Source organism: Anas platyrhynchos, chromosome 14, assembly GCF_047663525.1.
Source record: "Anas platyrhynchos isolate ZD024472 breed Pekin duck chromosome 14, IASCAAS_PekinDuck_T2T, whole genome shotgun sequence".
NCBI lineage: Eukaryota > Metazoa > Chordata > Aves > Anseriformes > Anatidae > Anas > Anas platyrhynchos.
The window spans coordinates 3,471,023-3,497,491 of NC_092600.1; the positions used below are offsets into that span (position 1 = coordinate 3,471,023).

General features: G+C 49.8%; 2 protein-coding genes across 2 annotated transcripts; both read right to left on the reverse strand.

Moving 5' to 3' along the window:
* Positions 1-703: 703 nt before the first annotated feature.
* NEUROG1 (neurogenin 1) lies at positions 704-1,240 on the reverse strand. The gene has a single exon (XM_072044664.1). It carries the CDS (start codon positions 1,238-1,240, stop codon positions 704-706), a length of 537 nt encoding a protein of 178 aa, XP_071900765.1.
* Positions 1,241-15,516: 14,276 nt separating this feature from the next.
* On the reverse strand, positions 15,517-23,748 carry CXCL14 (C-X-C motif chemokine ligand 14). Its single transcript, XM_038186609.2, has 4 exons — positions 23,470-23,748; positions 22,469-22,574; positions 18,282-18,392; positions 15,517-16,661 (listed from the first exon to the last, which is right to left on the reverse strand). Exons 1-4 carry the CDS (start codon positions 23,531-23,533, stop codon positions 16,646-16,648), a joined length of 297 nt encoding a protein of 98 aa, XP_038042537.1. The 5' UTR covers positions 23,534-23,748; the 3' UTR covers positions 15,517-16,645.
* Between the last annotated feature and the right edge of the window lie 2,721 nt (positions 23,749-26,469).

Genomic DNA, 26,469 nt, shown 5'->3' on the forward strand with positions numbered 1-26,469 from the left:
CGTTAAAAAGATTTTTATTTACAGGGTAAAGCACAATTTCTTAGAAAAAACAAAACAAAACAAACAAACAAACAAAAAACAAAACCCACTTTGATAAGAGGCATAATAATAGAATAAAGCTCTTTATGTACAAAAATACAATTTTCATATGAATGAACATCTTGAATAAATTAAACCGCTCGCTGGCCCGCTCGCTGAATACCCCGTGTCTGCTCCCGCTCCGCGCCGGGGGTCAGCATCTATAATGCATGAGCCGCTGGGTGCGGGGGTCCCATCGGGCCCGGTGCTGGGGCCCCCCCGGGAGGGGCTGAGCCGCCCCGGGCGCTTGGTGCGGGGGGGTTTGGGGGCTGGATGCGCGCTGAGCCCCGTGCTGCGCCCCGGGCAGCATCGGCCCCCTAAGCCTTTTCATGGCATTGTCAGGGCGTTCAAACCAAATTTTCATGCTCGTTTTTCTTCGCCGGAGAGCTACAAATTGTAAAATTGACTTTTCACCTCGTCTGCGGCAGCAAATCTGTCGCTTTTCTCCCCGGCTTTTCCAAGGAGGAGAAGGGAGGAAGGGGGGGGGGGAGGGGGGGACAGAAGGGGCACCCGGGAGAGGGGTTTGGGGAGGAGGGGGGGGGGGGTGGTTCTTTTTTTTTTTTTGGAGGAGGGGGCTGGAAAGTGCAGCGGGAGGGTGCCCCCTCCTTTACCCCCGAGGGGAGCGCTAGCGGCAGGGAGCCCCGGGGGGCGCGGCGGGGGGGGGCAGCCCGCGGAAGCCCCGCAAGCCGTCGGGGGAGGCGAAGGCGCAGTCCTCGGAGGTGGCCGGGCTGCTGGGGCCCGAAGCGGAGGCGCAGAGCGAGGGGGGGGCCGGGGAAGAGCTGGAAAGCCACGACCCGGCGTCGCTGCCGGGGCTGGGGGGAGCGGGGGGGCCGCGGCAGGAGTGGGGAGGAGGGAGGCACTGCTCGGCCAGCCGGAGGGTTTCGGAGAGGGCCCAGATGTAGTTGTAGGCGAAGCGCAGGGTCTCGATTTTTGTCAGCTTGGTGTCGTCGGGGAAGGTGGGCAGGACGCTGCGGAGCTCGTCCAGGGCGGCGTTGAGGTGGTGCATGCGGTTCCGCTCCCGGTCGTTGGCTTTCACCCGGCGGCTCCTCTTCAGGGTGTGCAGCAAAGCCTCGGTGCGAGCCCGACCCCGGCCCCGCCGCCGTCGCCGTTCCCTGGGGGCTCCGGGGGGCTCCGCGCCGCTGCTCGCAGCCTCCGAGGGCATCCTGCGGGAGAGAAGCCGGGCTCCGGTCACTACGGGGGGGGGGAAGAGAATAGGGAAGGTGCCAAGAGGCTGGGGAAGGGGTGAAAGGGGTAAAGGGGGTAAAGGGGGGGGGGAGGAAAAAAATAAATCCCAGGAAATCGAATAACCCAGGGGAGGGATGGAGAGGGGGGTGCTTGGCCCCGACGGCACGGCAGGTGCTGCTTCCCCCGGTACTCACATGGCAGCAAGGCACGTCCCGGGGCCGCTGTTAAGCGCTAACGGCGTAAAAAAAATAATAATAAATAAATAGATAATGATAATAATAATAATAATAAAAAGAAAACACGCACAGGAGGAAAATAAATAAATAAATTAAAAAAAAAAAAAAAAAGCGAAGCTCCTCGCTGCAGGGGAAAGCGAGGGCGGCCTTCAGCTCCTCGGCGAGAGAAAAAAAAAAAAAAAAAAGGAGAGTTAAAAACAACAAAAAAAGAATAATAAAAAAAAAGAAAAAAGAAAAAAGAAAAAAAAAAAAGAGTTAAGAAAAAAAAAAAGCGAGCGAGCGGCGGAGAAAGGCGGGGCTGGGGGGGGGGGAGGAGGGCTGTTGGAGAAGGAGGGGGGGGGATGTGGGCCACGCGACCGCTCTTGTCTTTGAAGTGCTGCGGGCAGCGATCCGCTCGTGTGAGCGGCGGCTTTGGCACACGACGGCGCCGCGGCCCCGTACTTATAGCGGCGGGCGGACAATGGCCCCGTGGCCGCCCCGCGGGGCCGCGCCGAGGCGGCAGGTCGGCCCCGTGCGCCGCGCCCTCCGGAGCGTGCCCGCAATTACCGCGGGCAGCCGCGCATCTGCCGCCACCCCCCCGCCCCGCCGCCGCCTCCGCTCCCCCGCCCCGAGCCCCCGCTTTTGTCCCCCCGAGGGGGTGGCCCCAACCCCGGGGGTCCCGCTCCCACCCCGCCGCCCGCTTCTGGCCCTGGGGGGGCTTAGTTTAATCTCTCGGTCAGCCCCGTGCTCAAAGTTTCTTGGGGTTTTTCTTTTCACCTTGCGTTTTTTTTTTTTTTTTTTTTCTGCCCGTCGAAGCGAAAATGTTGTGAAATGGTAAAGGTTCAGCTCGAAGCAGGTTTTTTTTTTCAGTACTGAATGTTTGGGTATTCTTTGGTTTCTGTGTGCTTTGCTTCGGAGAGAGCTTATTGCAGGTGCTCAGAAAGTTGCAAACTCCACATTAATTTCATTTTACAAATTTCAGTGTTTCTGAACGTGTACAGGCGACCCTTTCTCTGTGGATACAAACGACCAAACAAAAAGGACCGTGCTGGTTTTATCCTAAAGCTGCTATAACTACTGCCATCCCCACGCAGTGCCCCATTATCGCTATATCAGGCACAGCTCTGGGAAGATCAGTCCTAGAAGTGCCTGATAGGTTTCCTGGGTCTGACATCTGGCTTCTTGCACCCTGTGTCCCCGTGCTGTAAGGCAGCCCCATTGCCAGCACTCAGGTACTTGGCTCCCTGGATGGTTTTCAGTTTCACCATCCATTAATAGCCATTTTTAGACTTCTGTGCCTAAACTTCTATTTATTCACATAATTTCCCCTGACATTACTTGTAGATTTATTCCCACTTCTGTAGGATTTTCTCCTATGCCTTTGATAAAAGGGGAAAACTGCCAGCAGAAGTTAGTGTCTTTATCTCAGCATTTTAATTTCGTAGCAACTGTTCTTTGGCTTAAACCTGAGCGAGCGGTTTGCTGATTGGGGTTATTTCTCCTGCTTTCCACCCTCCCCACTTTGAGACGATCCGTGACACCAGCAGACCGCCACAAACAAGCTTCTTTGTGCTAAAAAGATCACTCACAGAAGTGAGCAGTCCGAAAAGCCCTGGGTGATGAATATTAACGAGCCTCAAAACAGAAATACTTTTCCAAGGGCCGAGCTTGCAGGAGCAGCTTGCTTGGTGCTTTTTACCATTTTTCTGGGTTTACGGACCTCAGATGCGCAAACTACCCGGGCAAAAGCAGGGCCTGGCTGTGCTGCGCAGGGACCGAGCCCTCTCCATCACCAGACCTGCAATCCAGCTGATGTTTTTAGGGCCCGTGCGTACCTAAATGACTTTCTGCACTAAGCAGTTCCACTCCACTGGGCGACTCATGTCCTTAAGTGACGGCACGATCACAGGCCTCGGCCAGCAGGCAGAGATCTGTGGCAGAGTTTCCAGCACAAACCAGGAGAAAGTCAGAAGGGGCAGAAATTTAAAGGTTATGGAAGCATATGGCCAAAAATGTTAAACTTTTGTTAGCGTGCACTTTGTATACAGTGATATAAACTCCGGTGTTGTCTGCAACACTTTTATTGCCTTTTGTTTAGGTGTCTTTGAGCAGTCAATAGTTTATTCATTAAAATGTTTATGATTCCCTAGAGTTTCACAGACTTTGGCACAACCGATCACTTGTCTGAAAGTTTGCAGTGAAAGCGCATTATTCATTAGTCCTTATCCATCATTTGCAGTTTGTCATTTGTTATTCTCTTGTTTTAAAAGTTTGTGCTCCAATCAAGGAGGGGAGAGAGCACCATGTGTCTCTGTGATCAGTCACAGCCATGAATAGCCAGCGCTGAAGTGAGTGTTTCACAAACAACCCATAGGCTGAAATTTGTTTGCATAATCTATTCACTGAATACTTATGAATAACGAATGCATTCACAGAACCAGAATTGTTTCAGGAAGCCTTCGCAAACAGAAAGAAGTGCTAAATATCTTGGATAATTTATTCCCGATGAATAATTCAACCAGTCCTATCGCAGGCAGTCTACTAATTTTGCAGATAAATTATTCAGCCGACGCAGATAATAGCTCCTACACCTTATGGGCCTGCTCCTAAGGAAGTCAGCTGCCAAACTTTCACCAACTTTTCTGGGACTGGGAAAGAAAAAATCCCCAAATGGAACACAGCTTGTGTTCCCGGCACCTTGCTCATGGCCATATTCTGGCCTTTGTCCTTTGATATTAGGATCTCCACCTGGATGTAAGGGGAACTGGTCTCCGATGGACTCGTAGAGGTTATTAGGTTTGTATTTTGAGCTCTAAGGGCACCTACCATAAATATGTCGTCTGTTTGCTTTGAGACACATTGATCTTAAAAAAAAAATGTAGAAAGAAGTGTGAAATGGCCTTTCTGACTGGGGAACCCCTAGGAGCACAGCTGGATCTCCCCACATGTGCCATGCACCAGTGGTCTGGCGTGCAAGGTGCCAAAGTGGTCCCCTGAGACTGGAGGGAAATGTCACGGGGCAGCTCCATGCAGCACGTTCATCACTTGTGGGGCCCAGTGTCGAGTATGAAGCCCACTCCTCTACCTGCCCTTGGTTGATGTGTTGCTTGTGGCTGGAATCCCACAGGCTGTGAGCTGGGGAAGGAGGAGGAAAGGCTGCTGGAGAGGTGCTCCTGTGCCCGGCTCTGCTCTGAGTGCGCCACATCAAGGAGAGGAGCCCATGCCCTTGTAGGGGCTGAGAGCACCCCGTGAACCTGCGCAGATCTCTGGGTTAGAAACAGGCCTTGCATTTCCAAACTGACCAGAGCTGTGGAGATTAGAGCAGGGAAACACACAGCTCACAGCACAGCTGTGCCCGCAGTGGGAATGTGCCTCCGAGAAGTTAGAAACTTTGCCTTTTTTTTTTTTTTTTCAAAGGTTTAGGACATGCACAGATGCAACAACTCACCAAAATATTTTTTGATACATGAGGGCTTAAAATAATGTGGTGAAGAACATCAGAGCAGTGCGTGGAGCAGGCAAATGCCACTTTTGTGCTCACAGTTTGACAGCATCACCAGAGCGAGGGGGCAGAGCTGCCTGCAGAAGGTGCTCAATCTGAATTTGGAGACGTGCCGTGGCTGGTGGCTGAGTCGTCACCCTGGGAGCAGGGAGCTCGAGCGGGAGCCTTGCAGCAGCAGAGGGAAGGTCGGGGTGCCCAGGTCGCTGCCACAGCCCCGTTAGGACAGCTTGGTGGGGCTGCGTGGGCAGCACAGAGCGCGGCGACTGCTCGCAGGGACGGATGGACAGGACAGACGGACAGAAGGAGCCGTGCCCCCCTGGGACCGAGTTGGAGTCAGCTTACAGCTCGCAGCTACCAGAGGGTTCAGGGCTTCACACACTTGCTGCTGGAAGGGTCTCAGAAGGTGATGTTAACCCCTGCTGCAGCAGCGGCTGCTTCTATAGGTGAGGAACAGCCCTGGAAGCAGCTCCAGGGCTCTTCCCGAGGTTTTATTTAACGTATTTCCTTACCTGCCCCGCCAGCGTGAGGCTTGAGGCCGTGTGCTGGGGGCACTGCAGGAAGGGCACTGGGTGCTGAGGGTCCTGGCACAGCACAGCCGGCTCCATACCAAAATCCTACACGAGGGGCTCGGCGCCTTCTGAGGACTCTGCAGAAATAGTGGGGATGCTCCGTCTGCAGGTTTCAAACGTGTGATCCAGCTTCTTCTTCTTCATCTTCTTCCTTTTTTTTTTTTTCTTTTTTTTTTTTTTTTTTTGGAAGGGGGGGTGGTAGGTAAGCGATTGTTCCCTGCAAGCACAAATGTATTTTGTTTGTTGTAATTAAAATGTTTTAATGAGACAACCATAAAATCAACCATTAATTATTTTTTTTCAAACACTTCTGCTTCCTTTTGAGCTAGGTCTATTTAGAAATAGTTTAGAGAGTAGCCTGCAGTTTTATTCTTTCTCCGGTATTATACACAGGAGTGGAGAAGTCATTTATAAATAATTACACAATGTTTTGGGTCTTTGGGTTTGTATAATATATCAAAGCGATTAGTACATGCATTGTTCCATTGTAAATGGTTTTTTTCCCTTCCTTTCAGTTTCACTTGCCTTGTCTTCTATCTAAACCTTTTTCGTGAAATCCTTTGTCTTCCTCATTCTTTTAGCTTGTTACAGTGCAGGGACATTCTTCTTATTCAAACACTCACAGCATGAGCAAAGAAAGCTACTTCTGTCGCATCTTAAGTTTTACCATAACTTTCTGGCATTTTCTTTTCTTCCAGTTTTCCCAGACTACTGATAGGGTAATGAAGAATTATAACATACATCAATTATTGGTGCTCACGGTGTATTATGCTCCTGAATTCAAGGGGAGATAAAGAAAAAAAAAAAAAAAAAGCCCTACTTTCTGTGGTTTTGAGGCACATGAGAGAGGACTCGGCGCAGATTATTTATAACATCTTTCGGGGCATCAATTATGTTTGACTCCTACAACCACTTCCTTGTCCCACTGGTTTTATGGCCAGAAGGAATCATTTTTGTGTGTGGTAGCTGCGGCATTTAACTCGTTTCTTTTATGAGGAGCCCAAACAATGCATCTTCGGGCCAAACAATCTATCTCCCCGAATAATAGCCCAAATGTCAGTCAAGCGCCCGGCGCTGGGAAATATATGATCATCCTAACGGGAGATGGGAAGAAAGCGTGGGGCTGCAGGGCTCAGCCCGGGACCCTGGTGCTCCCCCACTTTTGGCAGGGGCACCCCCAGGCTGTACCCAGCGTGGTCCTGAGCTCCAACAGCCCTAATCTGGGGTCCCAGTGATCCCAGAGGAAAAGGGCTGGACCCTGGTGGTGCGGGCGTGCTGCCGGGGCACGCTCCCCTCCCGGCCCTCCCCAGCCTCCCGGCTACCACATTAGCTGGGAAAAATGAGATTAGGATGTCACCCCCGAGAAACGAGCCCTTTTCTTCCCCCCACCTCATTGTGCCAGAGGTTTTTCTTCTCTTTTCTCCCCCCCGTCCACTTTCCCCCGCCCACAAGTCCCCCTCTTTTGTGGATCTGTATTTTGTTAATTGAAGCTCGAACACTTATCCTAAAAGAAAGGGACAAAATTCACTGACCGCGGTGCGGATGAAATCCCCCCGGCGATGTGCAAAGCAGCAAGATTAATACATGCTGGGATGCTCGGGTTTTCTTTTACACCTTTCACATCAACAATTCTGGTTAGGAGAAAATTTGGCTTTTCCTTTATTTTTTTTTTTTAATTTTTTGTTCTTTATTTTTTATTTATTTATTTTTATTTTTTATTACAGAAAAGATAATGGGGAGAAAAAAAAAAAAAAAAGTGCTGTAGCTGCTGGGTGGAATCAAGCCTGGGCTCTGGGGTTGGGGAGGATGCTCCGGGACCACCGGCAGCCCGCGGGTCCCCACCGCCCGCCGGGGGGGGCCGGGGGATTTGCTGCCATTTGCATAGCAGGTGTTGGGTCCCGGGCCTTTCTTCCTTAAGGGAGTTTTAATACGGGATAAATTACCAGGAATTAGGAGGAGGCAGGCGACAAGAAAAGCGCTCGTGGGGTCTTCTCCCGGCCGCAGCGGGGGAAACTGAGAGAATGGCTAAAGACAAGGAGAAAAAAAAAAAACCCAAAGCTGGGGTTTTTGGGGGCTGCGGGCAGCTCTCCCCACTTCACCTGGCAGTGGGGTTTGAATCCCGGAATGCCACAACCCGGAGGCAGCAGGACGATTGCTGGCCTGAGGATCTTGGAGTCGGAAAGGTCTGGAGAGGGAGTTTAAAATGTTAATCCCGGCATAATCCCCTCCCTGGCATTGTACCGACACGGGCTGCGCCCGCAGAGAATTGCCGGCTTCCTTCCCCGGGGTTCAGGGCGGGGGGGGGGGCCGGGCTTGGAGCCCCCCCCGTGCATGCCTGCACCCTCTGTGCACACACAGGAGCACGGCACACCCGTGTGCATCCCCACTTGTGCGTGCACACGCGTGTGAACACGGGCACGCAGGTGCATGGGCACAGCCATGAAGTGGGATGAGCAGGGCACGGAGGGGCTGCACAATCCTAATTCCCCCCTTCCCCAGCAGGAAGGCCAGGAAGGACCAAAGGACCAAAAACCATCCCAAAAAGAGGATCCAGCAGCTGCATCCCACAGCCTCTGAGGGTTTTTTTTGCACTCCCTGCCTCTGGCCATACCTAAAGGCAAGACAAATGCCCGAGAACAGTGATGTAGCCCGTACTTTCTGCTCACATGCATTTTGCTCACAAAATGGGAGAGGAAAGTCAAGCTACAGGTGGTCTCGTGGGGTCCTGGTGAAATTTTCGTATCACACCTAAGTCCTTGCTGTGCTCTCTCAATTAGAGCACAAATACATTAAAAAGGAAATAGTAAAAAAAAAGAAATGTTTTTATATTGAGTGGTTTTCAAATACATCCACCCTCTCATTTCAGGTAGGAAAGATTTGCCTCTAAAAATAATCACCTCTCTCTGTTTTTATAATTATTATCTCAGTAAAATTTTTATGTGGCTTTGAGTGCAAGCATAAAATCTTCAGAGTGAGAAAAATTGACTTAGAAGAGCTTTTTTTTGTGAATACCTCCCTGTGCACGTAATGTCCAGCAGGCTGTGTCAGCCTGCAGTGCATGTCCCGCTGGAAGCTGTCTCTGGCTCTGAGAAAATACAGCATCAAGTGTGAACATTGCAGTGCAGGAACAAACCAAACGTGAGGTTTAGAAAATGTCAGGATGAAATATTTGGTTGCTTCTGAAGGAGGATGCTTCAGTGACGGCACAGTGAAAAGGATGCACCAACAGCTTTTAAAGTAACTCACTTTTATTTATTTTTATTTTTTATTTTTTTTATGCAAACACATCTTTTTGAAGGACGTCTTATTGCTTTTCAAACAAATTTCATTAAGCTTGGTCAAAAGCAAACGGTGAACAATTTGTAGATCTGCTCTGCTTTCTAGAAGGTAAAGGAGTGCTTTGCATTGACTTAAACGGCCATTTAACAGGGCTGCTTTACCGTTCATTACCTTAGTATGAGATGTGCAGAATATCTTTTAATATTCCCATTCTTCAGGGACAAAAATACAGATTTAAGGATCTTCAGTTCTTGCCTGAACTTGAATGTAGCACTTGAGACTATGGCCTTTCCTTGGTTTTAACCCTCCTGGAGAAAGGCCCAGAGGACTGATTTTTCTTTCAGAGCAGGATTAATGCACTGCAGATCTTGATCCCGTTTCCATTTATTCTGGTGAGAATTAGAGATAACTTCTCTGCAGTCAGCGCAGCCAAACTTCTCTAAAACGGCTGCCAGAGGTAGGAAAGGCTCTGAACCTCCTAGCCCACTGTGCAAACTGCAGAGGGGACCCGGATGGGGCTGCGAAATTATAGAGATGTCCTTTACAAGATCTCTTCTTTGCTACTTGTATATTTTTTTGTATGTACAGGTGGTCACTATCCCAAAGAGGTGCCTTTTTTTCCCCCTGAAATAAATAGAGCATTTTTATTTATTATATTTTATTATTTTATTTTATTTTATTTTATTTTATTTTATTTTATTTTATTTTATTTTATTTTATTTTATTTTATTTTATTTTATTTTATTTTATTTTATTTTATTTTATTTTATTTTATTTTATTTTCCACCCTTTGGTGTTACGTGATCAACCTGTCAGTGACCCCAGGGGATCCCCGGGCTTGCAGGTGATGGATGCGGCCAGGAGGGGGCAGCCCCTACCAAGCCGCGGGGCTGCGGGGCGAGTCTGGTGCCTGCTTCCAGTAAGGGCGAGAGCCCTCTGCGGCTTCTCAGAGCATGGGAATTTTTTCATTTTTATTTTATTTTATTTTATTTTATTTTATTTTATTTTATTTTATTTTATTTTATTTTATTTTATTTTATTTTATTTTATTATTTTATTTTACCACTCTTTTCTTTAGGACCTTTTTTTTTTTTTTTTTTTTTTTTTTTAAATCCCTTTGATTTCTATTGCATTGAACTTCTTCTGCCAAATTCTTGTCGTTGCTTGTAGTGAATTCTAGGAAGGATTATCCAAAAAAAAAAAAAAAATTCCATGCCTCATCTCTGTGAGAAGCAAGTCACTGCAGAGTGCAGGGATGAAATTCTAGGAAAACAGGAAAAGCTTTTTTTTTTTTTTTTTTTTTGAGTTTGATCCTTTCCAGGTTCTGTGGCTAATTAAGATAAAAACAATTAAGTCCCCAGGCAATGGCCCTTGGCACCTGGCCATGCCAAGACACCAGGGCAGTGCCAGTAGCACCAGGAGGGCTTTTGGGCTGGGAGTGGGACCCAGTGCACTGGCACCATGGTCAAAACGCATGAGCTGAGGTCAGATCCTGTTGCTCTGATCGGTAATGATGCTGATTTTTTACTAATTTTTTTTTTTTTTTGAGCCCTGTGCTAGTTTTGTCCTCCTTCATCCCATCCTTTTTCCCCCCTCATATTAGAAGAAGCTTCCCAGGCATGATAAACCCAAGAAGCTTTTATTTTATTTTATTATTTACTTTTTTTTTTTTTTTTTGGAAAAAAAAAAGTTCAATTTGACACCTTTTCTATATTGTTGGATTGCTTTTTTTTTTTTTTTTCTTGATTCCTTGCATGTGCTCCCTTGGGTGGTGGTCCTGCCTGTGGCCCGAGCTCTGCCCTGCTTATCAGGTGCAAGTGCTTTCTACCAAAACTCGCCCCAAGTGCCTTGAGACTCAGAAGGCATCCCGAGGAGGTCCTGCTGCCTCACCCCTTAGCTTCACAGAGCCTGGGCAGGAGGCAGTGGCTGGGTGGCACTGCTCAGGGCCACGTGTGACAACTTCACAGGGATTCCTGCAGCAAAGAACTGGATTTCCCTGGCAGCTTTCCTTTAGCTGTTGCACAAAAAAAAGAAAGGGAACACCCTGCCAGTCACTTACACATTGAACTGGAGAAGTAGCACTTGGCAAACTGGTTCCTGCTGGGGAGGAGCGGTGCCTGACTGGGAATTACTGGTGGAAGAAGGGAGCTGGGTAACTCCAGGTTCACTCATTTTTCCTGGGGTATTTGCAGAAGTGCTAGGTCTCCCCGAGTCAGAGAAGAAGCTGAAGTGAACCCCAAGAAAAAAACTGTAAATGGTGCAATTCTGAAGGTACTAGAGAAGAGTTTTTATGCAGCACAATGGAATGGGCAGGAATAAGGCAGAAATGCTGAGGGATAGAGACAAAAGGCATTTCTTCCGGGATTAGAAGCGAGCTCAAAATTGCCAAAGTCTACCAAAAACAAACCCCCAAAACTACTGTAACATTTCTTCTCCTTTAATAAGCTTCTTTTGCTGGGAGTCCCGAGTGTTCAGATGTAGGACTGAGGGAGCCTAGTAACCCAACAAAGCTCCGAGTGGTGGCTCTGCAGCGAGGGCTCCTTTTCCTTGCAGGTTTCTAACCATGAAAAGACACAGGGATCAGTTGCTTCAGAATCCTTAATTAAACACAACAAAGAAGGGCAATTAGAGCTGCGTTTTGCTTCTGTCATCCAGCAAATCTTGCAAGCCTCAAAATCCTTTTCTTGCTCGAAGATTTATGATGGGAATAAATCATAATTACTCCTGTAATTATCAGCCTTAAGCAAACAGCAGCAGGCTTTTTTTTTTTTTTTTTTTTTTTTTTGAGGTTCTGAAACCCATCCAAAAGGAATTCACCGACCTCTTTTGTTTTGTGGGAAGAAAAACAAAAACACGGGCGTGGTGATTTTTCCCAGGCTTTGGCCGCCTGCCTCCCTGTCACTTCGTGTCGTGTCGTGTTGTGTCGTGTCCTGCACAGCTCCTGCTGGGCTGGGTGCCCTCCACCTGTGTCACCAGAGCAGCCTCTGCCCAAGGAGCTGGTAGTAGAAACAGGCAGAAGATGAGAGGCAAATCAAAGGGGAGATGAGTGCTTCACAGAGGTCAGCAGGAGCACCAGAAATCCACCTGCCACTCATCTTTTCTAAGATAAATGTTAGTGCATGTCTATAAAACATTTCCTCCAGGGATCTTGGCTTTATTTTGATGGTTGGCTGAAGGTGTGCTTATACCCAGCAAGAAGGAGCAAGTCGTCCTCTTTAGGCATTCAAGGTGATGGCATGATTTATTATTTTTTTTCCTTTTCTTTAACTGTTGGGAAGTTGGGCAGTCAGGTGTGAGGACACGGAGTGGATGCAGCACCTGGGGAATATCAGCTCTGCTGGGTCCTGGGCTCGCTAGGGAGGAGGCAGCAGCAGGGGGAGAGATGTCAAAGCTGGCACGAAGCCATGGGACTTGGCCCATGGGACAGAAACTGTGGGTCTCTTGGAGGGTTTGGGGCAGGCTGTTTGGGAGTGAGCCTTCCCAGGGCTGTGCGGTGAAGCAGCATCCTGTGCAGGTGTGGTGGCTGTGGTCCTGCAGGCGTGGTGACAGCCACTTGTCCTCTGGGCCACAGCATCCTTAGCATGCACAGCAGGCGAACACACCTGTGTGTAAGCATCCTCTGAGCAGCCCCAAGGCTGGAGGTGTCCTCAGGCTGGCTGAGAAAGCTCAGGGCTGCCACTAGATGTCCTTTCAGCCCTGCTTTCCTCTTTCCTCCAGCTGCTGGCCCAAGAAAAAGCAGGGCTGAGCCCCTTCCCAAACATCCCTTGGGTCTTGCACAGTGCTGGGTACTGCAGGCTCACAGGAATGGGGGTCTTTGGAAAGAACCCCAGAGCCAAACTCTGGGTTCGTGCTGGGTATAAACACTTCAGCACCTCTAGTGTGACCTGAACATGGCTATGGCATCGCTGCCTAAACGCCACTGATTGAGGTGATGGCCCAAGGATGGTCACTCGGCTCTTTGCAGTTTGGGATCAGAGGGAAACCAGTGAATGACAGACAGAGTGTTCCTGATAGAGCAAACACAGGGAAAGTGAGAGCTACAGACCCCTAAAATACTTCTATCTCCATGCGTGACCACACGCCTCCCACTGAAGGGAACAGACCGAACAAGCAGAAATCCCAGCATGAGTGCTCCAACGGAAAATTTACAGAGTGCTGAAAGTGAGAGCCACCCTGAAATGAAGTCAGTGTGGCTGAGGCTTTGAAGCAGGCTGCCCAGTCTCATGGATCCTGAACCCAAACTCATCCAGAAACAGTTTCCCTGTTTCCAGAGGTGCTGAGCAACTTGGTGTCGGTGAGGTCTTCAGATGCTGTGTGTGTCTGGATTGAGATGCCTCATTTTTAGGAGCTGGCCTTGGAGGGGAAAAGAATATCAGCAGGATGCCGAGTCCTGGGGGTGGTGGATTTCATTCCCATTTGCTCCTTTTCCCACAAATTGAGGAGTTCAGGGGGTGGGGGCACAGCAGGAACGGGACCAGCCCAGAGACCGTGCCGTCCTGCGCACATCAGCCAGCTATCGCCTCAATAAACTTTTTGGCTATTGCTGACCCAGAGCGTATATGAGCAAGTGAAAGGCAAGTGGTGAAAGGATCTGTATAACATTACTAATCCCATGTAGTGCACTCGCTGAAAAGGCCAGGCAGGTCCCGCTGCTATTGTGTCCTCTCCCCGCAGCTGCTTGCTTCACCCTCCTGCTTTTATTGAAATAAAACCTGAGAGCGCTGCTCCTCAACCGGTGACACCCACGGCAGAGGGCAGGGAGGGACAGGGGCACCGGGGAGGACCCTGTCCCCAAGGTGGGGATGACAGGGCTTTATTTTTCAGTCCTGAAGGGCAAATACGTGGCTTATGTATAGGGGAGGGGGATGGACAGGGCTCCCGTGGCCTCACGACCTGCAAATCTGCTGGGGGAAACAAAGGCGAACCCTGAGGTTGCCACCAAACCTAGCTGGGGGAGGTGCCTCCATTTTTTATTTATTTATTTTATTTTAATTTTTATTATTTATTTATTTATTTATGTTTTAGCAAAGCTGCTTCGGTGTGAAGGGAATCAGCTGGCATCTCCCGTGTGCAGCCATTATTCCGGCGCGTTATTTCCCCTTGCAGTAGCGGGGAGCGCAGCGGGTGCTGCTCCTGTTTGTGGGGCCTCACCCAACCTGCCCAGAGCTGTGGTCTAACAGGCATGCAACGACCAGCTCAGAGCAGCAGATTTTCCTTTCCTTGGTTTTGAACAACATTTCAGAGAGTGGCTTTATCCTAAGGATGGATTTCAGCTTAAACATATTGAACTGAACAGCCCATTTTCTCTAGACTCCCATTGTATCAGAGGGGGAAAAATACTTACTTTTTTCCTCTGTATCAAATTTTCTCCAGTATGTTAGACCAACCCCGGGCTAAGATTTGCTTGTACAGGCTCTGTCCTGTGAAGTGTGAATCACTGCGGCACGTCTGGGCACCCGGTGGTGCGCGGCCCCTCTTGTGCAACCGCGCTGGTGCTTCTCCAGCAGATTCATCGCCTAGTAGTTGTTAAATCAGCACAAACTCTTTCTTGAAGTTTGTCGGCATGTTGAAATCCAGCCTCCTCAAGGAAAAAAACTACTGGTTTCACTAAAATGTGACTCAAGGAATGCGAGGGGCAGCTCGAGAGCCCCCAGGCCTGGGTTTGCGCATAGATTGGTGTCAGATGCTCGGCCCAAAGCAGCGCCTTGTGGTTAATGTCCCCAGAGGTTTTGTTTTTATTCCTTACATACTCTGAGATTTTTCTCAAGCATGCTACTAATAGGAATCTGAAGTGTGTAGCTGCTTCCTTGTGCGGAGCAGGGAAATTGAAATCTAACAGCTCCTTCTGCAGCTCTGCACAGTGTATGGGTACATAATGCGTGTGCATGTTTTATTTTCTATCCAAACTGGAGGAACCTCTTGAGCTGAAGCCAGGCACTGCCTTGATATAGCCCAGAGGAGTGTCCAGCCTGGACAGCATGGATCTCCACGGCAGGAATTACACCGATCTCAGCAACGGAACAGGCGAGCGAGGGCAGCAGGGCTGCCTGGGGACTCCGGCTGCCTTTCTGCTGTGAAACTTGCTGCCTTTACCGTTTCTTTCTGCTGCTTTTCTTTTCAGCTGCTCAGGGCATGAGGAATTCCAATCTGTTGTGCATCGAAACCCAGTTAAGATCTAGCAGGAGCATCACGAGAGGTGGGAGCTGTGTATGAGCTGGGTGGGCCATTTATTGGGTTCAAAATCTGTCCCTTTGGGCAAGGGCAGAAGCTCCAAGAACAAAAGCAGTTCGGGCTCACAGGCTCACCTGACTTTCCCTGTATAACCCACCCTCATCTAGCCAAAGCCTCTTCTAACTCACTGCCTTTTATTTGCTTTTATGTACACCTGGGGCGGTTGGTTTATATTTATTTAGTGTAACCCTAGAGCAGTGGCTGTAGGCACAAGGCAGAGCCATTGCTTGTGTAGCTGGATTCCTCAGTATTTAAGTAAAATCCAAATCCTAAAATGAGAAAGGGAATTAAACAGGACCAGAATAATGTTTTCTAATCCCAGTGTCATCAAGTTGCCCTGACTCTAAATCACCCTGCCTGATTTAGTGTTTTTCCCAAAGCAAATTTCCCACTAAAAATGTTATTAGAAATGGCTGGAGTTCCCTGGTGGTTTAAGGAAATTTAAGAGCAATCGTCAGCTTTTTTAAATATATTTTTTATTACTTTTTTTTTCCCGTTTGTCTTAGAAAGAAATATGAAATCTGCATGCAACCTTCTAAATATTTCAAACATTTAAATAGCATATGATAATTTAGCAGTACAGTACATTATACAGAAAGATAATATAGGGAGACTTCCTATAGTGTATTTACAAATGAAAAGGTAGTTTTGTTATTTTATTTTAAAAAGAGGAATGCACTGCTTAACATTGAAGTATTACATTCAAAATAATGAATATGTTGTATTGTGACTAAAACATATATAGGTATTTATATGTTTGCCCTATCATATTTTTCATAAAAAGGTACCTTTTAAAGGCTTTTTTTTTTTGCTACAAATCTAGGAAATCATACACAATAGTCTCGAAGCTTAAAATGTCTCAGTACTGAAGCCACAAACTTCCCGTAAGAACTTCAGGTGGGAAAAAACAAAAACAATTTCCTTATTGGTAATAGAAAAAACCAACCAACCGAGCTGGAAATGTTTTCTGGTGCGGGGATGTGTGGTTCGCTTTGCCTCGTAGCCAGACCCCGAGTCCGTAAGAGAAGAGGTACACACAGGATGGTCACACGCACTTGATGACAAGCCGAGGGACCTCACGTCAGGCCGGGTGGCATCTCGGTGGCACCCTCCTCTTCGTCCTGGGATGAAGGCGATGCCCTGACAGGCACCACCGCCTTCCCAGAGCAAAAGGGTGAGGGACGCGGCTGTAAAATACCTGTACAAACCTTGCTGTTTGCCTAATGAGCTTATAAAGCTCGATTGCAATCATAGTGAAGTATGAATGAATAACATTTAAAAAAAAAAAACAAAAAACACAACAAAACAGAACAAAAAAAAACCAACAAACTCTTTGAAATGCAAAGCATGAGTTTTCCCGACCTCAGTACAAAGCAGACAGGTGTGAAATCTGAAGTGCAACAGATGCTCATGGAATCTGGAAGCCTTTTGCACGCGGCTATAAAATGTAAAAACTGACCCTTGGTAAAAAGTGCTTTATAATAATATAGAATTTGTCTTGTGTCTGTGAGAGAGGAATAATCTTCTGCAGAGCCCAGTCCTACACCAGCCAAGGGAGTCCTTTCCATTCCTCATGCCACTTCCTCTTATTCTTCATAAACCCTGGACAGGAGGAAAGCCAAGAGCAAAGTATTTAAACCATGAATGAAGCAGCTCCCTTCCAAATAATTAAAAACCAGAAGCCAGCCTTTTAGCCTCTGCTTAAGTAAATTGAGAAGCGAGTTATTGATGTGCTCTGCCACAGCTATTGGGACACGTAAGATGAGGAAATCCCCACCCTATAATACTCTTTAACCGCTGGAGAATCCGTCCCACATACCCACGTATGAAGTACATCACGAGTTGTATATTTGCACTAGAATGGATAATAAATTAACAGTATCTGTCATGTTTGCAATAACAGCAGACTCCGTTTTATTTTTTTCTAGTTTACAACCTGAGGAGAAGACCTGGCAGAGCTGTTTGACGAAAAATTCTTCTCTTGCAAAGTCTTTAGGTGGAAGCAGTCTTCCTTGGCAAAAGGAAGGGGAAATCCAGGAAAAATGAATGGGAAAAACCAGGGGCAATGCTGCTTTGGGGAAAACATTCATGCTTGACTTCAAATTCCCTGCCTTCCCCTGGGGAGTAATTCAGTGGGCTTGGTGCAGCTGGCCCAAAGGCACTGACAAATTGTTTACTTATTACGGAGCTTTGGTTTAAATCAGGCCCTTTACGTCTGACACATCCACTTGATGCTGCTTCGGCTGCAGCCCAGCTTGGCTGCTTTGCTTTGGGCTCTGGAGGAGACGGCGAGCAGCAGAGGGGGAGCCTGCGCCTCTCCTGAGCGCACAGCTTGGGGCTGAGCATCCTCTGTCATTTTAATTGTGCCTTTTTTTTTTTTTTTTTTTAATTGTTTAAATGTGTTAAAAAAAATGATGAGGCCGTGTTCATCATCCAGGCCCCGTGTAGCTGCACCGGAGCTCGGTGAGCCCTTGCTCATCTCTGCAGGAGATGGGGCTTGCAGCTTGCTGTCTGCACTTAGATTTGGCTCAGGGACTGAATTCCCCAGTGGGTAAGAAGGATCAGGCTTTGGGGGGACTGTGCTGCACACAGAGGCTCTTTCCTGGCTGCAACAGGAATTTGGCCATTCCCTTCATTATGGCTAGGGGTTATAACACCAAACATCAGGCATTTGTTTCTCTCCTTCTCATCTATCTAGAACAGACAGCTTGCAAAAAAAAAGAAATTAAATCCTCCTTGCAAAGGAGAAGGTGGTGGTGCATTCTACCAGCAAGCCACTTTTCCCTGGGAATGATGCAGTAGATAAAATTGGCACAGATTTGTGGCATTAGAAGGTGTAAGTTCTGGTGTGTGTGACATGAAGTGGGGCAGTCTCTTCCCTGCATGGCTGACTGCTTTCCTTGTGACTGTGTGGAAGTAATTAAGCTTTTCGTCTTGGCTTTTTACCCGTAAAAAGGAGGTGAGCGCACGTACGTAGCTGAGGACATCAGCTGACAAATAGTTTAACAGAAAACAAAGACTATTTATAGCCGTAAGAGCCTAATCCTAAAATAGAAGGGAGGAGTGCATGTGGCAGGAAAGAAATCGCATCGAGCATCCGCTGATATTTGTAGGTTTGGAAATGAAATGCCTCCTCCGTGACGGATGCAGCGGTCACAGTGCGTGCCTGTGCACCACTGCTCGCCCCCGAAATTTCCACCTGCGGAGCAAACTCACACTTACCTGCCTTTCTCCTTCCATACTCTGTACCACTTCAGCAGCCTCACCGTGTTTTGGCGTTTGGGGTTCAGGCAGTGCTGCTGCTCGCCTCTGACCCGCGTCCACAGGGTCACGCTGCAAGGGAAGCCAGCAGGGGTTATAGGGGCACCGCAGCAAGCCCAGCCCGCTGCTCACCCTCCAGGAAATGCCCACATCCCTCAGAGCATTCACCCAGGCAGGCAACGGCAGGGTTTTCCCGCTGAGTTTTATGGCAGGCATCTGAGTTGTAAAAAGGCTGGAGCGGATCTTCAGCTGTTATCAATCAGCGCGTGTCAGCCCTGTCCGCAGCGCTAGGCTAAGTCGTACCAGATGAAGACATACCCGGTATTTTTAATCAGGGAGCTTGCTCTGCCTGTCTGCTGGATATTTTCTTTTGAGGTTAATAGCTGACTTAATTAGGGTTCAGTCAGGCAGCCGCAAGGTCCTTGCAGGAGAGGGTTCCCTTAGGCTCAACAGCATTGCATGAAAGGGAAATGATCAGACCTGGATCATCGATCCCCCCCAGCCCTCCCCAGTCAGCAATATTTAAACACTTGCACATGGCAGGGTGCCCACCCGGAGGGTGAGCTCTGAGCCCAGGGCACTCAGCGAAGCCCTCCTGGTCAGTCTGCCACAGCCGAGGTGATGTGGGAGATCTGGAGCTGCTTCCCAAAAGGGTGGCTCTCCAGAACCATTAAGACTGCTACCATATCTCAGGAATCAAAGTCAAGTGGTTTTCCATTTTTGTTACTCATTTTTTTTTGTGATCAAAAAACCCTACCTAAACCTAATTTTTTTTTTTAATTTTTCTTTTTTTTTCTTTTTTTTTTTTTTTTCATTTTCTGTAAATACCATCCATAACAGGGAAACGGTTTTCAATCTAACCAAAATATTGTAATGGAATTAGTTAAACACTGCTAGAAGCACGAGCAGAACAATGGCAGAAACCCAGAGATATCTGTGTAAATTGATGGGATTCTAGCGTGGTTCGGTTCTGAAAGGAGCTGTGTCTCCCCCAGCCCAACAAGAAGCCCCTGCAAGCTTTCCCAGATCCCCTCCTGGTGCAGAGAGGGCAGCCCTCACTTGACATAAAACCCTGCAGGTTGCCTCTCAGCCCAGCTGAGGGGCTCACCACGTTTCCTAGATCAGTGTCAGACACTGGGCTCAATTTCTTCTTCCCATCCAGCTAATCTCCTTCCCTGCTTGCTGTCTCCACTCGACGTCCAACAGGTACAAGCTGAATTCATCAGAACAGGGCAATTTTTGGGTGATTTGTTGCCAGGACTTGGCCCTTCCCAAATGCATAGCAAAACAGCTGATGGCCTCGGAGAGCCTCTGGGGCTGCAGACAACAGAAGGGCAGGGTCTCTGCTGAAAGCTAGGGTCTGTTTCTGCTCTAAGTGCACTCAGCCAGCCCTGAGGGGATCAGTACATTGAAGAGGAGGAGAGCAAATCCAGGAGCTCACTGAAGGCACGAGACATGCAAGGTTTAAGGGACTCGAGGTTAGCGTGACATTTCTCCATCCAGCAGCCACCTTCCTGGCCGTGCTGTCTGCGCTGCCTGATGTCAGACCTTGGCTTGAGTTTCCCGTGTGACAGAGCACAGGAGGTATTTCCAGAAAGGCAAAATCTCAGGAGGAGAGGAGCAGGAGCAGCTCTGGAAACCAGCAAGTCCCAGTTGTGCACCAGGAGTGAAGGAGGGCAGCTCGGGGATGATCAGAGCAGCGAGGAGGAGATCCATGGTGTGTGCGCCTCTTGGGGAACGACTGAGGCTTTTCTCACAGACACTTTGATCTGATGCTGGGTGTAGGTTTTCTCTTCTGGAAGTGGGATGGCAGAGGGGACATCCCTGAGATGTCCCTGTGGTCCCCAGAGATTCCTGTGTGCTCCTTGGTGCTGAGGGCACAGCCTTGGGTGGTGGCATTTTGGGGTACCCTGAGCTAACCTGGCCCTGCCATGGTCTCATGGCAATGCCCCCTTAGGGTGCAGGTGTGCTGCAAGAGTTTTTTGGCAGGTGTAAGGGGACATTAAAGGGCATTACAAGAGCTGATACTCTGGGCAAGGAGTTGGCTGAAGCTCCTTTCTTACATAAAGGTGTCTTACACCTTTATGAGCTCCTTCAGGTGGGATTTGGGGATCTGAAGGTCCCTGAGCCCAAATCCTCCTGATGTGTCCATCCCTCCAGCACTGGGACGAGCACCCCTGGGCCAGCATGTGACACACCAGAGCTTCATGCCCCACACATCTTTTCTGCAGCTCTGCCTACGAGAACCCTGTCCCCAGGCCATCAGGGTCCTGGTTTGAGTCCTGAGGGGTTTTGACCGGGCTGAGGACTCGGTTTGGCTCTCTTTTACGCTGTGCCACAGCTCTGCTGGAGGGTGTGTGGCCAAAGACACATTCCTTCCTAAACTGCGTCCAGACACCCACGTCTAATCTGCAAAACACCACGAACATCACGTTCCTCTCACGTGAGAAGACACAAGAGATTTTGAGGAGGGCAGGAGGGGAACCAGCTTCACCGACTCATTTCAAACAATCACCACAGCAACAAACACGGGGGTGCAGGAATTCAGCTCTTCCGTGCCTTGTCCAGAGACTCCTGACAAATTGGTTCTCTAAATATTAATTTAAGCTTGGTTTCGACATGGACCTCAGGCTTTGTTGGGGTGGCTGGAAGGGCAGTGGTGGCAGCACGTCAGCTGGCCCCGGGGGTGTCCCCAGGAACACGGGAGAGAGATGGGATGGCTCTGTCCCAGAGCTGCTGTGAGCCTCCAGGCTTGAATAGCATCAACCAGCCTGCTCGTGTGAGTTTGCTGATTTCCCAGCTTTCTTTTTCAAGCGAGAAGTTGTAGAGAAGTTGTACCAATGAGCTGTATTTCCTCACCCGGGTGCTCCCCTCCCTGCTGGCTGCTGAGCCTGGCCCTGCCGCTCGTGGGCTGCTGGGGTGGGAGCAAGGAGCGCTCCCCTGCACCACGCTAATGCTGCTCGAAGGTCGACGCAAAGAAAGTAAAACTTCAAGGAGCTGATTTGGGCAGCGATGCTCCTCTTCAGGTGCTGTTAGCTCGTCCTGGCTTCAGAGGATTGGGGCTGAAGATCCCTGAGCTGTGCCTTGCTCACGGGGATGCTGGTGTAAATCCGGAGAAGCCTGGTATGGATGCTCCGTCCCTCCTCCGTAGCCTCTGTGGAGCCTGGCCAGCCATTTCTGCGGCTTCTGGGGTTTTGCCATGATTGTGCCAGTCCCGTGGGCAGGATTTGGCCCCGGGGATGTTACAGAGCACAGCGTGGTGGGGCAGGGTGCTGAGGTCCTGTTACAGCAGCTTTCTGAGATGCTGTGTTGTGAACGCTGGAGTAAATCAGTCCGTGGCTTTTTGGGGTGTGCAGCTGCTCTCAGGATCCTTTTTTCCCCTCTTAGGTGACAGGAGCTCATTGCAGTCTTCTCTGTTAACCTGCCCCTCTGTTGTTATCCAGCCCCATGTGCTGGTGCTTTGTAGGGCATTGTAAATTTATACAAAACGGGACAGAAAAACCCCACAAACCACCCATATTTAAAATGAGGGGGAAGAAAACACCTCCTCTTGATCCAACCATCAGAGATCTCAAAAATCCCTATTTCCTTGGTTTAATTCTCCAGGGCATTGCTTTGGGATCCCGGCAGCATTGTTCACAGCTGTCAGTGAGGGTTGGAGGGAAGCACTCGCTGACACCCGGGGTGCTCCCACCGGGCACGGGGGGGTCGATCGCCGCCGGCCGAGGCAGGCAAAAAAAAAATAAAATAATCAGACTCTGTCTGGGATAACAACTCCTTGCAGAAGGCACCACGGACCAGATTCTGCTCTTGTTCTTACTCTGCTCATCCAAAGAAACTTGAGTGAATAGTTCTGGGTTTTACAGCAACAGCTCGCGGTCGTGTCTGTCCCTGTTTCCACTCAGACTAACGAATCTCCTCTCCTCGCTGCCTGCTCAGGAACGAATCCTTTGAGCAGACAACTCTGTCAGAAACTGATAGCTGGGGTTTTGATCAGAGTTACAAATTTGACTGCATCTGTTACAGCAAATGACTGTTCCTGGGAGTGCCACGGCACGATGAAAGCAGAGAACAAAGAGGGAACTTGCAGGGTAAAGCAAAGCAACTCAGTGACAGGGAAACAGGGCGAGAAATGAAGGAAAACTTACATAATCATCTCCTCCACGCAAAACGGGTACCTCGGCTTTATTTCCAGCTTCCGTACATTAGAGAATCTGATCTTAGGACCTTTTCTGGAACATTTGCACTTTACGCCTGGAAGAGAAGGCATTTAACTGCAGAGCCTCCTGCATACCAAGCGTCCCTGCCCACAGCCTGTGTGCCCCTGCAAACTCCAGCTCGGTCTTGCAAGCCTCAGTGGAAAAAGCTGAATTTTGTAACGCTGGTGAGCTTAAAAAGGGTAATGCTTCCTTTGCTACGTCCCACGGAAAGGTAGCGGCTCCCTGAGAAATGGACTTCGGAGCACTACGTGTGTTCTGGGGCTCGGGAAATAGGGGAGCTTTTTAAAGTGCACCTGCTGTGATTAAATGTGATTGCGTTTAGCAGGAGGAAATGAAAGAGCCGGGACTCACTTAGAACTGAATAAGCAAACGCAGTTCTCGGTGAGGTTCTCACCGCACTCGTGTCTCGCCCAGACTTTGTGGGACTTTCAGTCCTTTTGCCTCTCCCGGGTGCTCCGACGCATTCGCAGCCAGACAAAAGCTGAGCAATTTTTTTTTTTTTTTTTTTTTTTTTTTAACTGGGGTTTTTGTGCGCAGCAGAAAGCGGCACACTGGCAGCCTCGGTGCAATTCGTGCCACCACGTCAAACCCGGCTCTGTCTTCCCCGTGCGAGCCACCGTGCGTTTTCAGGAGATATTGGAGGTGTGTTCCTGAATGACCAGGGGCACAGCCTGGTGCTCAGCACCGGGGGCTTTTCGGCTTGCAGGGAAGCCCCAACTTTGCCGTTTGCACTTCCCCGCTGTTTCCACTTTTGGGGACACCCACAGCTGCCTTACACCTTTCCGTGCATCACCTTCCCGACATGCAGGGGACCGCCAGACCCTCCTCGGGGGTCTCAGGAAACGAATCAAAAAATAGCGGAGAAGCAACCCCCGGAGAGAAGTTTAAATAGGAATAGGCAGAAAAAAAATTAAAAACCAGACCCTTACCTTCCGCGCTGGCTAAGCACATCGCGATGAACAAGAGGAGCAAAGCCGCTGTCAGGAGCTTCATGGTGAGCCAGCGGGTGCCTCAAAAGCGCCGGGGGGGGTTAATTTGTCCCCTCGCCGGGTCCCGGTCCCGGTCACTGTCACTGTCCCTGTCCCAGTCTCTGTCCTGGTCCCTGTCCCCGGGGCGGCTGCGGGCAGGGGAAGGAGCGGCTGCGGGCGGTGCTGCTGCCCGAGCTCTGCCGCTTTCCCCCGCGTGTCCTCTTTTAAAAGGGCTCATTTAAAGCTGCCGGCTCATTAATATGCAGAGCGACCGCGCGGCTCCCTCCGCTTCCCGGCCCCGGGAGAGAGGGCGGGCGGCGGGGAGGGGGCGAGAGAGAGAGAGGGAGGGGAGGGGATGGGATGGGAATGGGGTGGGATGGGATGGGGTGGGAAGGGATAGGGCAGGATGGGGCAGGATGGGGTGGGGTGGGTGGGATGGGGTAGGATGGTACAGCAAATGGGATGGGATGATTGGGTTGGGATGGGATGGGATGGGATGGGATGGGGTGGGATGGGATGGGATGGGATGGGATGGGGTGGGATGGGATTGGATGGGATGGGATGGGATGGGGTGGGATGGGTGCCCTGCATGCTTCTGCTGGGCAGTGGGAGCAGGGCAGCGTGGTGGAGTGATGGGAGAAGGGCAGTGGGGCATCCAGACACAGAAGGAGAATTTGGGAGGTCTCACCTGCCTGCAGGGTCACCTAGGGCTGCTTTCAACCTTAGAGGAAAATTTGGTGAAATCAATGGCAAAACAAACAAACAAACAAAACTCAACAAGAACAAAACAAAAAAAAAAAGTAAAGAAAATCTCCTAAGAGCGGTGTTAGGTGGGCTTGGTTTATGGAGTATTTTAGGAAATCCGATCAGTTTAGGGTTGCTTTAACAAATGCACAAGCTCTGTTCCACTCTGTGAGGAGCAAGGTGACAAGAGGCAGAAGCCCCGTGGATGCAGATGCTCCTTCCCTCTCCTCTCCTGGTGCCGACTCCGCTCACAGCTAGCAGAGCATCCTTAAAACCCCCACTCCAGATCTCTGCCTGTGGGGCTGAAATGGGCAAAAATCACTCAGGTCTGATCTCCTTCGTTGAAATGCATCCGAAATACATTGCTAACAAATGCTGCTGCCCATCCCCGCTCCGTGTCAGCCCTTCTCCCAGCACATTTACCCACCTCACGTACCCACAGACCCCACGAGCGACCCAAACCCCAAACCCATCCCTGGGGGTGGCTGGGGAGCCCCCTCCACGCTCTCCCGGCCCCGGCAGCGTTTTAAGTTTCCCCCCCTGGCTTTTTTCCTGCCGGCTCCCATTGGCAGCGGCCTTCCCGCGGCGTTCCCTGCTGGGGTGTTGGCAGGCAGTGAGTACAGCCCTACCACACACAGCCTGCACGTTGCACGCAGGCGGTGGAGGCAAACGCCTTGTTCCCGGCCCTGGGCTTCATGCGGGACGTGCCGACACGCAGGGAACAGCCTGCGTCGGGACTGAGGCCTGGGGGGGCGGCGGACGTGGCTTTTGGGGGCTTTTGGGGTGAAAAACCCATTTGTGGGTAGGGTTGCGCAGCTGCTACTGGTGTGATGGGGCTGGGGGGGAGGTTTTTGCTGGGCTCTGGGTGTTTGTGCTGCACAGCTCTACGCCAGCTCTGAGTCTCCTGTTGAAGTCTGCTGGGGATGTGATGCTCTGCGTGCTGTTAAATGTTAAAGAGATTTTTTTTTTTGTTGTTGTTGTTCCATAGCCTGGTGATAAAAACAATCACCTGAGGCATGGGGGGAGCTCAGCTCAAACCTCTGAAAGGTGCTGCCGGTATCCAGCTGCTTCCACGGGGAAGAGAAAAAGCTGGAGGGGAAAAAGCTGGGTTCAGAGTGGGGGGGATGCTGGCAGGGCACTGGGGACACTCAGCATCAGGTCACCCCCGTCCCATCCCAGGGCTCCATCCTGCCCCCTGCACCTCGCTCTCCATGCACAGGAGCAGCCCCAGGCTGTGCTCATCCTGCACAGAGGGGGGCTGTGGGAAGAACAAGCTCTTTTTTTTTTTTTCCCTCCCCCTCTGCTAATAAAAATTTGGGTGCAGCTTTAGCTGTCGGCAATTTGAACTTCCCCCAAACCGGGAAACTCGTGTCCAGGCTGGAGAAAAAACGAAGGAAATTCTTGAGCTTTCCAAAAAGCGAATCCCCTCGTCTTATGTGGTTCTTGTTAGTGTTGAAAGAGCCAAGCTCGTGTGATGTTTGGTAAGCAAAGGGCTGCTTTAGCTCCAGTTTACGTGGGGAAATGGATTTGTGTGACATGTGTGGGTACGGAAAATACACCCTGTGTGCCCGGGCAGTTTGGTGCCTGTGTGCCAAGTGCTGGCTTTGACAATAATTATTTCTGAGAGCTCAAACGCTTCTCTGGCCTGCTAGGACAGATTTTGGTAGCCACGTATGGCTGCCCAGACACCTGCTCAGTCTCAGAAGGATGGTCACAGAGGAGGAAGGAGTTCTGGCGGAGGATTTTAGGGAAAGGAGAGGTGTAGGGAATTCACCAGTCTGACCCTAAAGAAGCCCTGCTCATCCAGGTGTATTTCCTTTGTGCAAGCACACGCTGAGCTGATCAGCACACACTGATGCCTTGTGTGCCTGCAGCATCTCCAGGAGATCTCCAAAGCCTGATTTTGCCCCCACAAAAGGAACTTTTAGGACCACAGTCACTGAGGTCTGGTCACTGCCCTTGGTCCTGCAGATGGGATGTGCTCAGAGAGCCGTGCCTGTCCCCAGGGGAGCACCACGGTGTGTGCAGCACATCACCTGCCTCATCTAGCTAATTAGAAAGACATTGTTCCCTGTGAAAGGTCTGTCATTTCATCACATTAAGTGCTGGTTATTTCGAGTACAGGATGAGCTTCAGCTTGGATTAACTGTCCTTCAGAACGTCGTACCAGGAAGATGAAGATGCTGCCATTGTGGGAAATCTTGGCAAAATGGCCAT

What these genes read in the sequence shown, in the direction of transcription:
- CXCL14 (XM_038186609.2), bottom strand. Translation starts at nt 23,533, where the DNA reads ATGAAGCTCCTGACAGCGGCTTTGCTCCTCTTGTTCATCGCGATGTGC. An exon ending in GTGCTTAGCCAGCGCGGAAG is followed by an intron (nt 22,575 to 23,469) that starts GTAAGGGTCTGG and finishes CTTCTCTTCCAG; the next exon opens with GCGTAAAGTGCAAATGTTCC. An exon ending in TGCGTGGAGGAGATGATTAT is followed by an intron (nt 18,393 to 22,468) that starts GTAAGTTTTCCT and finishes CTTCCCTTGCAG; the next exon opens with CGTGACCCTGTGGACGCGGG.
- NEUROG1 (XM_072044664.1), bottom strand. Translation starts at nt 1,240, where the DNA reads ATGCCCTCGGAGGCTGCGAGCAGCGGCGCGGAGCCCCCCGGAGCCCCC.